The sequence below is a fragment of the Doryrhamphus excisus genome, linkage group LG3, assembly GCF_037039965.1.
Source record: "Doryrhamphus excisus strain RoL-2023G ecotype Guam linkage group LG3, RoL_Dexc_Guam_v1.1, whole genome shotgun sequence".
In the NCBI taxonomy this organism is placed as follows: domain Eukaryota; kingdom Metazoa; phylum Chordata; class Actinopteri; order Syngnathiformes; family Syngnathidae; genus Doryrhamphus; species Doryrhamphus excisus.
Window position 1 is genome coordinate 11,231,867 of NC_136359.1, and position 12,251 is coordinate 11,244,117.

The following is a 12,251-nucleotide window of genomic DNA, read 5'->3' on the forward strand; positions in this document are numbered from 1 at the left end:
GCATCAGGACCAACTTTGGGTTCAGTATCTTACCCAAGGATACTTTGACATGATCACAGGAGGACGAAGGATCGAATCCGCAACCCTCGGGTTGAGAGACGACTGCTCTCAGACCTGGATAAGGGCATCAGTCAACTTCTGAAAAGTCTGTGGTGTGATATAGAGAACGAGACATGATATCCCAGAGGCGCTGGATAGGATTCTGGTCCGTAGCATCAATGCTCCAGCATACCGCTGCGACCCTCGTGAGGGTAAGCGGCATAGAAAGCGGATGGATGGGTGTTGGGCTGTGAGCATAAGGCCCACATGTGGCCGTCGGGCGCTGATGCTGCTCTCAAGAGTCTGTTTTTGAGAGCAGAAAAATGTACATATGTCAGTTTTCCTCCTGTTCCCCCTTTATGTGGTCAGGCTGCTGGTTTGTTGTTCTCCACGTCTCCTGATGTCTCTTCCAAGCTCATGACACTGTCCTGTCTAGACATGCGGGACCAAAAATCATCCTGTAAGGATGAGGACAATTTAAAACAGTCTTTAAAAAAATATTAGATTTTGTCACCCATAATGATTACGTTATACAATGTTATACAATGAATCTTTTTACATTCACTTTTTCTGCTTGGTTTTTTTTATTCTTATTTTTTATTATTTATAATATTAATATTATTATTATAATATATTATAAATATATTATTATAATATTATAATATTAATATAATATATTATTTATAATTATTATTTATTATTATTTTAAACTTGCTTGAAATGTATGGATACTATCATGATACACATACAATACCATCATATGTCGAGTTGCACTCTCTAATAGTGTTATATCATAAGCTGAATAAATGTAGCTATTACATTCAAATAGATCATAGGTAATTTGGAACATACTTAATATTTAACTATAGATTTTTTAGAATTATGTATAAACACATCAATGAAAATGTTGTAGAAACTACAAAGACCATAAATAGTCAACGTTTCGTCATCATCCTGCGTCTTTATATACGTCACTGTCCCGGATGTCGTTCTTTTTTTCATAGCAAAGGTAAGGTACCCTTGCCTTGGGCTTTCTGTGAGAATAAAATCCAACCTAATCGGTGTTACTTAAGACCCTTTACATACTTAGAGTATGGCATAACTAATATATATTGGTAGATAATGTATCAGATGTGAATATTACTCGTTTCTACCTAATAATTATCAAGATAAATAGCTTGATGTATCGGCAGCTTGAGGTGGCCGGCTAGTTTTCAAGCTAGCTGTAGCATGGACGCTTGTAGCAAATGACTGGTGTTATTTAGGGTTTAGTTGTACAAATGCATATATGTTAATTTTCGGGTTAAACCCCGTATATGTAAAGTTGGGTTCACGTTGACTACGAGCTAATTGTTGTGTCAAGTTGTTGGCTGCGTGTGGCTAGGCTAGGTAACGTCACTCTCCGATCGGCAGTTATACGGTGTTGTGGTATTTTAAACTTGGCGTTCTGTGGATATTGATTGTGTTGCATATTGACTGACATGACAGATGGCAGAGGGAGACAAAAAGCAGGTGAAGAAGAAGCACGGCAGCCGTAACCCGGTTCTGGCCCGGGGAATCGGTCGTTACTCCCGTTCGGCCATGTATGCCCGCCGTGCTATGTACAAGAGGAAGACCAAGACCACTGAGACTAAGGTGAGGACACGACCATCAGTGATACACCCATCTTTATGAAATGACTGAAGATTGCACCTTGACATGCCGTTAGATGGAGAAGAAGATTAAAACGAGGCCGCAAGCCACAGTTGTGAAGACTGTCGGTGGGGACAAAAATGGAGGCACCCGTGTTGTCAAGCTGCGTAAGATGGTAAGATTACAGTGAAGACACAACGTAAAATGTTGAAAAACAATCTACAGTTACATGCCGCCCAGAAAGTCTTCATTTTGTATGAACATTTGTTTTGTTTTTTTTGTAGCCCCGCTACTACCCTACGGAAGATGTTCCTCGCAAGCTGAAGAGCCATGGCAAAAAACCCTTCAGCCAGCACAGGAGAAAGCTTCGCTCTTCCATCACCCCAGGAACGGTCCTCATTCTGCTCACTGGTCGCCACCGTGGAAGGGTAAGGATCTTGATGATGCTCTTTGTATTGTTAGAAAAAAGCAAGATGGAAGAGCTAAATTTGGCAGGGGTGTCTTGAAACTGATTCAGTGGAAATGTAAGATATTGTGTGTTTTTAAGATACAAAGGACACATTTTAGCTTATTATCATCTGATAGTCTGCCCAGTACATTGCCTGGACATACAGTGGGTGAAAATTGGTAACATTTTACCTCCGGGTGAAAATTTGCTAAAAAATATACTGTTTTTTTTGTCAAATCTGCATTAACAATTTAACTTGGATTGACTTAATTTCCCAGGTAATTGCACTAGGGACCTATTATGCTTTTTCCACTTTTCGTACCTATAAATGCAGTTGGAATGTTGTACACTCGTGTTAAACGATGCCAAAGGTTTAGATAATGGTGTTTGCACATTTGAAAGCGATCCCTGAATTAGGTTTTGGATGGCTCAAAAGGCGTGGTAAAACTGCCCCTTTGTGATGTCACAGAAGGGAGCACTTCCTAATATGGTTCATCGTTAGGAAGCACTTTGGGCATGTGACCAATCACAGTGTGGAATAAATTAAAATGGACCGTTTTGGCTGGAAGCACAAGGAAGACAACTGGAATAGGTGCAGATTCTGCAAAATCTAAAAAGGTTTTCTGAGCTGGTTATTGTGTGTAGCTGCTCTATAGGAGACCACAACTCAATACAAAGGGTTGAAAAATTAGCATAATAGGTCCCCTTTAACAGTCGGCAATAAAATTGGCACACAATGACTACATGAAGCCTACAAGTCTAAATATTTAGTGTCTCCGTTTTTATATAGAGGATTTTTTTCTTTTGAATTTGTACACAAGATGACCCTCAATTTTTGCTTTTTCTAGCGTGTGGTCTTCCTGAAGCAGCTCGCAAGTGGTCTCCTGCTTGTCACTGGTAAGATGGTGCTGAAATATCTGAATGTAAAATACAGAGACTAACAGCTTCCCTCTTCATTTAGGCCCGCTTGCCTTGAACAGAGTCCCCTTGCGCAGGGCTCATCAGAAGTTTGTCATTGCCACCAACACCAAGGTTGACATCTCTAGCATGAAGCTCCCCAAAACTCTCAAAGATGCCTACTTCAAGAAGAAGAGGCTGAGGAAGCCCCGCCACCAGGAGGGCGAGATCTTTGACACGGAAAAGGAGGTAAACTTGCTGCAATCTAGTTTTGTGGCATGTGAAACTGTGAATAATGGCTGCTATTCTTTTTGGGTGTGTAGAAGTACCAGCTGACTGAGCAGCGGAAGGAGGACCAGAAGGCAGTGGACTCTCAGCTCCTGCCTCTCATCAGGAAAGTTCCTCAGCTGAGAGGATACCTGCGTGGCTCTTTCTGCCTGTCTAATGGCGTTTATCCACACAAGCTGGTTTTCTGAACATGTTTAAATAAAGTCTTTCTCAGCCATTTTGTCCTGGAATTGTCTCTTGAAACACTGAACCATCTAAGATGCCACCATGAATTAAGTAATAGTCAGTGGATGCAGAAAGCTTAATAGCTATGTTTTAATTAAAAAAAGACATTTCAATGTAACACAAAAATAAATACAGGTTTAGATGGCCACATTTTTAAATCCAAAACAAAAGTAGAAAGCACAAAAAAAGAAGGCAGCGGCCTCTTGCCTTGGAATGATGAGCGCCTTTGTCAAATCTGTCAGTAACATGTAGTAGTAACAGTAAATGTTTTGTTCTGTGCTTCAGCCAGACTTGAAGAGCAGAATGGCGACCTGGCCCAAGTAGAAGTAGATGAAGTGTTTGGTCTCGTGAGTCACATAGCTGCCAAAATTCCTTCCAACGATGCAATGCCAGGTTGGGTTGTATTTCTTGTCAAACTCCTTGGAGAGATACAAAAAACAAATTTAATCCAGTCCATACCTCTGCTTATGATCGAATCATATTTCTTGACATTAATTAGGCCAAGCTAATTTATTAACAATCCCTTATATATATATATCTTTGTACACAAAGGCTACTACAGGTTTTCCTTAAGAACTTTGACCCGCCTGGGACCAAAGCCACATTTTTTAAAGTTACATCTTATCCATTGGTCTGAATATATCACATGAATCCTTTCAAGTGAGTCAAGTTGAAAGTCATTTTGACAAGAGCATAATAAACAAGGTATTTATATAAAAAAAAATAACAAAAGGTCTTTTATCAATGCCAAAACATCTGTTCTGCACCTTTTGCAAGGAATGGGTGTGAACATGCAGCATGGGTGACGCTAGTGGCTTACCTTCTTGATGTAGGCAGCTATGTCTTTCTCTATGTTGTACTTCTCCAGGGCCTGTGTGGCACACTCAACTGCATCCTGCTGCATGTCCTCAGACATGTCAGCATTCTTGATTACCGCCTTCCTGTCAGACATGGTTGCCCTGGGAGACCAAAACATGGACAGACTAAAGACTAGGCAGCTTAATGTATTAATTCATTTACTTTTGTCACCAAGCAAGTTTGTAGTTATATAATGACTAGCATGGGTATATGTGGCCAAGCTATTTGGACTTGTGTTGCATAACAACTTCCATCAGTCGCAAGGCTGAGTGGATGCGCGCGCTCTTAGTAGTTTCTATGGATACGAGAGTCATTTAAGATTTACGTACAAAAAATACAAAAAAAAAAAAACCTTGACGCAGCTGACCTTGTTAACGCTATGTGGTCATTTACATTCATAACACTACTGTATCAAACGATAGCATGCTTGAAAAATTCTCTGCATTTACAATAACAGTTTATATTAAATTATTTACATATCAATGAAGGAAATAGCTAGCTAGCATCACACGCCAACATGGTCGAGCTGTTGACTGGAATATTGGTCGAGCTAAACGGTGGTTACCATTTTTAAAAAAGCACACTTATTACAAAACAAATCCACAATTCGTAAAAAGAAATGCAAGTAAAGTTCCCAAACGCACCTACTTGTCTTTTGTTATTTGGATAGCTTGACACCTCTTGTCTGCAGAGCCCCGCAAAGTGGTGTACACGAGAGTCGATGTGGGTGTGTAGCGTTAAAACACAGAGGCCACGCCGTGCTCTTATTGGCTGATGTCAGCGCATGGGACGATGTCATTGGTTGATCAAGGACGATCTCGCCGGTGTTTCGCCTTGCATTTTATTTCAGACCGTGATGCTTTGCGAAACCGTCGTTGCCATGGAAACAGCGAGTAATAGCAGGTGACTGATTCACCTCATTGACTAAAAGAAATGTTTTACTTCGACTTTTTACATAATTTTTAACAACTCGTGTACAGAAATAGAATTAAGTGGAACCGGTTGACAAAAAGTTTAACTGGCATTACAAATATAGCTCTTCTAAACCAACGTCATTTGTTTTCGATAGCTCGAATATACATTACTGCACCTTTGATGTCATACATTTTTGACCCCGAAATAAAACGTCTAGAGATTTGTATGTGTAAAGGGCAGTTGCTTGTATTTCATGCCATGTGTACAATCAACTGAGGCAAAGTAGTCTATTTCAGAAAGTTTTATTTGCATTCAGAAATGTCTGAATTCAAATAGGTTCAATTTTTCCACAATTGTCCCTCAGAATCAATTCAAACTGCTGTGTTTCAGCAGTCAGCAAGCTAACAGTTATCAACAAATGCCCCCAAAATAAAATATACAGAAAAAACAAACTAAACTACATTATTCTCACAAGTCTCTGTGAAACGATCTTATTTCGCATACGCTCATGCAAAATACGCTCATAATACGCTCGCATACGCTCATTTTAAAAAGTGACCCCCCCCCCCCCACAAGGTCTGCGGTACTCTCTAATGATTTCCTGTTTAAGAAGTACATTAAGAACTATTTACTACTACACAGATAGACAAGGGCCAGCCTCCTTCAAGACAGGTGAGTCACAAGTCGTAGCAGTGGCTTTGCAAACCTGTTAAATATGATTTAAAAACAACTTTAAAAGCGCACACCCGGAGACGTGACAAAACTTTGATGACCGAAAAAAATGATGACAAAAACACTGTACATGACATACGCACAAAAATGCCTCAAGTACACTTCATCTATGCAGGCTGTTACACACAGTCGTAAATGTGTTTCAAGGCCTAAAAATGTTCTTTGTCTTCATTCACTCCGGTCCTTAGGCTCCTTGTATTTGTACTGGATGTAATCAAAGATGTCTTTTTCACTATCCACCAACAGAGGCTCTCCTGCCACACCTACAACAAAGCCACAAAGAGGAATGACTTGATAATGGGATAACAAACAGAAAATGCCTGATGATGTCGCTTTTGGATATAATTCAAATGCTTCTTCAACGCTGTTCAACTGGTGCCCAGCTGCTCCCATCACATAGAAGATCTCTGATCGGCACATTGGACATTTGGTTATACACGTCAAGGTTTTGACAAGTGACAGTGCCTTGCTTTAATTAGTTTGCATGCCATCCAGGTCCAGCAGCAGGTCTTTTCAATACAGATGTCTCTCACCACGTCAAGGTTTGAATTTCACAGCTTCACCCCATCAGGATTTGCCAAACATATGTTCATAAATCATGCTTATTAGTGGTTGAATATGGCCCATTATTAGTAAACTATGCATATTTAGCTATTTGTACATTTTTTTTGCCTAAATCAAACATAAAAAATTCTAAATAAACTAAAATACAAATGTAAGACTATTCAAATTGTGATCACATGGATTAACTGAACATTTTTCAATTTGTTTATGATGAGTGCTATTCCCCGGCGGTCGAATGGTTAGCACGCAGACCTCACAGCTAGAAGACTAGGGTTCAATTCCACCCTCGGCCATCTCTGTGTGGAGTTTGCATGTGTTGCATGCGTGGGTTTGTGTGGTTTTCTCCGGGTACTCCGGTTTCCTCCCACATTCCAAAAACATGCTAGATTAATTGGGGACTCCAAATTGTCCATAGGTATGAATGTGAGTGTGAATGGTTGTTTGTCTATATGTGCCCTGTGATTGGCTGGCGACCAGTCCAGGGTGTACCCTGCCTCTCGCTCAAAGACAGCTGGGATAGGCTCCAGCACCCCCGCGACCCTCGTGAGGAAAAAGCGGTAGAAAATGAATGAATGAGTGCTATTCCCCAGGGCCCCTGGCGAATATATAGAACATTGGGTAATATGAATGTAAAGGTGACTATATGAGTGTTATTTTATGTTTACAACACAAAACAGGTATTCTATGCCATAATTACAAAAATATTGTGTGTGGAAATTCACTTATCACTGTCGGGTCTGGAACCAATGAACCACTCTTAACATTCATTCAATTTTACCGCTTTTCCTCATGAGAGTCGCAGGCGTGCTGGAGCCTAACCCAGCTGCGAGAGGCGCGGTACACCCTGGACTGGTCGCCAGCCAATCACAGGGCACATATAGACAAACAACCATTCACACTCACATTCATACCTATGGACAATTTGGAGTCGCCAATTAACATAACATGCCTGTTTTGGAATGTGGAGTACTCGCAGAAATCCCACAAACCTGCAATAAAAGCCTGTTGGTGACCAAGTCTAGTATTTGAGTTACTAGTGACATCTAGTAACTGGTGTAGAATACTACATTTCATCAACATCTTTGAATGCCTTCTATTTGTATTACTTACAACATGATACAGCTATTTTTATGCTTGAAAGTGCTTAATATGTAACGTTTTGCTTAAATATGCATATTTTTGACTTAATAATAGGCTACAAATAATCAGAAATCAACCTCGCATGTTTTTGGAGGGAAACCGGAGTAAACGGAGAAAACCCACGCATGAATGGGGAGAACATGCAAACTCCACACAGAGATGGCCAAGGGTGGAATCAACCTCGGGTCTCCTAGCTGTGTGGCCTGTGCGCTAACCACTCGTCCCACTATAAACTTTTTTTAAAAAGTATCACTGATTTGGAGCATGGAAGGCACCCTGAGTGGATTCTTCTGAAGTGATACTCACCGGTGACCCCGAGTGGTCTTATGGTGTACTCGTTGAGCGTGAAGCCTTTCTCCACAGCATGGGTTCTCATGTTTTTATTGAAGATATCACTCCCAGTGAAATACAAAACACCACAGTAGTACTGGTCCTTAGGGATTAACCTTGATGTAGCAGGCAGAGTGATGTGTTAACATAAAACATATTTGATTTATTAAAAAAAAACAAAAACAATATAAAAACATGGCACCTGATATCAATGCGCCTGTGAAGGTATTCTTCTTCATCTTCATCACTTTGCTGCAACTGGCAGACACCCTGATAACACAGGAGTCAGTAATTTGTTATGCGCTTTACACGTGCATGTATATTGACTCTCCTGACTACATTAGAAGTACACAGGGCGCCTCACCATAAACTTGGTGTCCCCTTTGGACAGAGTGTCAGTCACAAAACCTATAGACTCCAAATGGTCCACCACAGCATGAAGAAGCTTAGGCTGGAAAACAAGGTTCCATCCCATGCAAGGTTCCATTAAATTGTATGCCAACAAATTCTATGTAGATACGGGTGACGTGCTTACTTGCTTCTCGGTCTGAGAGGTGAAGTCTGGGTGGGTCAGCAAGATATCAATATCACCACTGGAGGCAGCTCCTGAAAATTTGGAGCAGGGGTCTTATTTATCATGAGGTGACTCAACAATATCATTGTGTGGTTTATCATTGTGCTTACCTCTCCTGTAACTTCCACAGATTGTTCCTATGTATTCTGTATTAATCTTCTCCAACTCTCCGAGAATAAGCGTCTAAATAAGGACACCAGAACAGCTTTACAGAACATGGGGTTTTTTTGCCTCCTGAGAGCACATGATTATAATTAGAAAATTCATCACCTCCATCTTTTCCATCTCAGCTCGTGGAATCCTTTTCTCAAACTCCTCAAAATACCTGAACAAGGTGTCATTGAATAGCATGTGAGAAGAATTCAGGATATCGGAAACATAATTCAACCAACTCACTTGAGTCCAATCTGTTGATGGTGATTAAGCTTGTGTTCAATCTTCTTCAAATCTATAAAAAAAAACAACATTTCTAAGTGAGGGTAGATCTCGGATAGACACGTGTTGTATGTTTTGTTTTTTTTTTTTGACAAACCTTCAAGACTCTTCACGCCTTCATCAAAAAACTTCCTGGCAGCTGCTGGGCTAAAGCGGAGACAGAAGGGAGGCACATCTTTTAATCTACTGTATTTGCTCAAATAATGTCTTGACACAGTATAGTCAAACATTAGGAGAAACATTCCCATTCAATAGCATGAGCAAGTGTGCACACACTTTTGATTAGGACTGTATGTTGTATCATGACATCACCAACTGGAGGGTAGATCTCTGTTGCTTAAAAAAAAAAAAACTCTGGAAACTATTTGGCTGTGTAGATCTTTTTTTCCTTTTCAAGCCAATGTTGAAATATTGAGCAGGTTATGTTCCGGAACTCCTAAGTTACAGCTTTACAGATGTCATCTCTGTTCTGGTAAAATGTCACCAAATGTCACCACCTGTTGGCTTTTTTTTGTGGTGTCTATTTGTGGTAAGGCTACTGACACACCCTGTGATCAATTGAGACATGGTGTCCATTTTAGCGGAAGCCACTATTTCAGGAAATGCAGTATTTTATGAGGGAAAATTCTTTTGACACTGCTGAATTTTGCTACATGGCACATCCAAATAATGCAACTATTTATATATTATATAATAGCCTCATACCAGAGGTGGGAGAAAGTCAGTACTTTAATCCAAAGTCCACAGTCCAGTCTCAGTCACACTTGTGCAAGTCTCGAGCCAAGACAAGTCAGGTTGAGTCAAGTCCGAAGTCATAGGGTTGAAAATTTTGAATCCTTACAAGTAGGGTTGTCTGATACTGTCTTTTTTGCCCAAAACCGATATGCCAATAATGATGCTGATAGGTGTTACATGATGAATGAACACGTGTTGAATACAGCCTTTAAAAAAAAATCTGTTCTCATGACCGAGAAAAGGCTGCACAGCGCTCGAGTGGTTAGCGCACAGGCCTCACAGACCCGAGTTCGATTCAACCCTCGGCCACTTCTTTGTGGAGTTTGCGTGTTCTGTGTTCTCCCTGTGCATGCGTGAGTTTCCTCCCACATTCCAAAAACATGCTAGGTTAATTGGCGACTCCAAATTGTCCATAGGTATGAATGTGAGTGTGAATGGTTGTTTGTCTATATGTGCCCTCTGATTGGCTGGCGACCAGTACCCCGCCTCTCGTCCGAAGACAGCTGGGATAGGCTCCAGCACCCCTGCGACCCGCGTGAGAATAAGCGGTAGAAAATGAATGAATGAATGACCGGGAAAAAAAATCTGATACCGATATCCACCAATATTGCATTTTTATGATGATATCTGGATAATTATCGGACATCCCTACTTGGAAGTTATAAGCACTGTTTAGTAGGGGTGTCCTATGACCTTGTGTTACAAAATCTCCAGAGATTAAAACATGACAAGATTATTGTTCAGAAAAAAAAGCCTTGTGGGCAAGAGGTTGATGTTAATAGAGATGCATTCAATGAGGTACATTTTGTGGGAAAATTTGTTGTCTTGCTGGAAATGACATCACAATGGTCCTGTTAAATACTTTGAATGGGGACACATTTTACTCCAACACACGCACTGGAAATTTAGTATAGTTGCAAGTCTTTGATACTGTCAAGTCGAGTCCAAGGTCATTGAAGTTGTGACCTGAATCCACACATCTGCCTCTTACCCAATTCCGGTTACTCTTGTGAGAAAATTGATAGAAGAACTGGTGTCGTCATTTCGAATCTGAAAAAAATAGAAGCTCTATATATATAATACAACAGTTACCTATCAATTAAAAAATGTTTTAGGATAAGACTCACTTTTTCTAATTTCCGTAGTGTTCCGGTTTTTAGGAACTCATCAATCTTTTCAGCTATTTTAGCACCCACTCCATCCTATTGAAATGTGGAAAAGAAATATCCAAAATCTATGAGATGTTTTGTCGTAATCTTGTGGACATATCCATGTACGACACAACAATACAACAGCAAGTACAGTATTTTAAAACATGATGGTGTTTTATCTGTAAAATCACAAAGTCCTCAGTGATTAAAACACAAGTTATATACAATTATGCCGTCTCTGTCACTATACGACGTTGAAAAGACGACGTTTAGAGGATTTTGATATTCTAGTCAATGTACGTACCAGTTTCTTGGCTTCTTCGCCACTTTTGATCTTGTTAGGATATTTGGCAATAGTCGAAGCTGCTTTCCTAAATAAAAAATACATGTGGTTTCATACAATCGGTACGGTGGACTACAATCTTATGAAAATATTTTCAAGTCACTTGAAGATGCAGATAAAAAAAAGTCTTTGTTTTGATTATTAACACATTACCTGTAAGCATTGTACTTGTGAATTGCCCTGTTGACGTTCTTCTCGTAGTTGGCCAGCTCTAGAAGCACAAAAGAGATTTTCAATCCAGAATGTGATTGACTGTCTTGTCTGCAGGCTCGGGGGCGTTTAAATGCCCAACCTGCAGCATTATCTGTTTCCTATCGAACATCGCTCTTTGTGTAAACCCACATAACGTGAATTATGAAGAAAGACCCGGCGTCTATAAAAAAGTAAACTAATGTAATGTATGCACTATAGCTTATAGAAAAATACCCAGATGTCATTCAAGCTAACATTAGCATAGCTCAGCGGTTAGCTCTTGCTCACATACCCACAAGGAAGTCTGTTATTCCCTCGTTTAGAGATTCTTGCGGGGCCTTTCTCTTGCTCATGTTTGAGTCGTCAAATCCTTAAAACGGGTCTGTGGAAATTCCTGTCGGTCCTGGTTGAAGTAGAATAAGTTACTTTTTTGTGAAGTAGTATTTTGGCTAGCACACGGACAATGGCTGAACCAAGGACTCTAAATGGTAAGGATTGTCTCTACACAGCACAGCACAACAAAAAAAATTGAACAGATAGTAGTACTGCCTTACCATCATGGTAGCCAAGCCTGCGGAAAGGGGGAGGGGCGCACTACGGAAGTTGCACTTCAGTTGGCAGTTAATTCAATTTAGAGTCCTTGGATTAACTGCGTGCCTGGGTACGTAGAAAGGGGCGGAGTTACGTCAAACGGAACGTCAAGCGAGCGTTTTGAAATAATCGTTTATTTGTACCTTACAAATATCAACAATT

General features: G+C 40.3%; 3 protein-coding genes across 4 annotated transcripts; 1 reads left to right on the plus strand and 2 right to left on the minus strand.

The window, feature by feature from the left end:
* The first annotated feature begins 991 nt into the window (after window positions 1-991).
* On the plus strand, window positions 992-3,521 carry rpl6 (ribosomal protein L6). The gene is made up of 7 exons (XM_058071736.2): window positions 992-1,048; window positions 1,528-1,674; window positions 1,748-1,846; window positions 1,956-2,099; window positions 2,968-3,016; window positions 3,081-3,265; window positions 3,340-3,521. Exons 2-7 carry the CDS (start codon window positions 1,528-1,530, stop codon window positions 3,490-3,492), a joined length of 777 nt encoding a protein of 258 aa, XP_057927719.1. The 5' UTR covers window positions 992-1,048; the 3' UTR covers window positions 3,493-3,521.
* A 74-nt stretch (window positions 3,522-3,595) lies between these two features.
* On the minus strand, window positions 3,596-5,161 carry dynll1 (dynein, light chain, LC8-type 1). Of its 2 annotated transcripts, none has more exons than XM_058071738.2 (3): window positions 5,032-5,161; window positions 4,350-4,488; window positions 3,596-3,948 (listed from the first exon to the last, which is right to left on the minus strand). In XM_058071738.2, the coding sequence occupies exons 2-3, from the start codon at window positions 4,479-4,481 to the stop codon at window positions 3,811-3,813; spliced, it is 270 nt and encodes an 89-aa protein (XP_057927721.1). In that variant the 5' UTR covers window positions 4,482-4,488; window positions 5,032-5,161; the 3' UTR covers window positions 3,596-3,810. The 2 variants fall into 2 exon arrangements, with proteins under 2 accessions (XP_057927721.1, XP_057927722.1); XM_058071739.2 differs by having other exon boundaries at window positions 5,036-5,155.
* A 433-nt stretch (window positions 5,162-5,594) lies between these two features.
* On the minus strand, window positions 5,595-11,992 carry polb (polymerase (DNA directed), beta). The gene is made up of 14 exons (XM_058071665.2): window positions 11,791-11,992; window positions 11,460-11,517; window positions 11,268-11,334; window positions 10,940-11,014; window positions 10,804-10,862; window positions 9,175-9,224; window positions 9,039-9,090; window positions 8,913-8,967; window positions 8,753-8,825; window positions 8,604-8,674; window positions 8,433-8,519; window positions 8,271-8,338; window positions 8,045-8,184; window positions 5,595-6,297 (listed from the first exon to the last, which is right to left on the minus strand). The coding sequence occupies exons 1-14, from the start codon at window positions 11,849-11,851 to the stop codon at window positions 6,203-6,205; spliced, it is 1,011 nt and encodes a 336-aa protein (XP_057927648.2). The 5' UTR covers window positions 11,852-11,992; the 3' UTR covers window positions 5,595-6,202.
* Window positions 11,993-12,251: the final 259 nt, after the last annotated feature.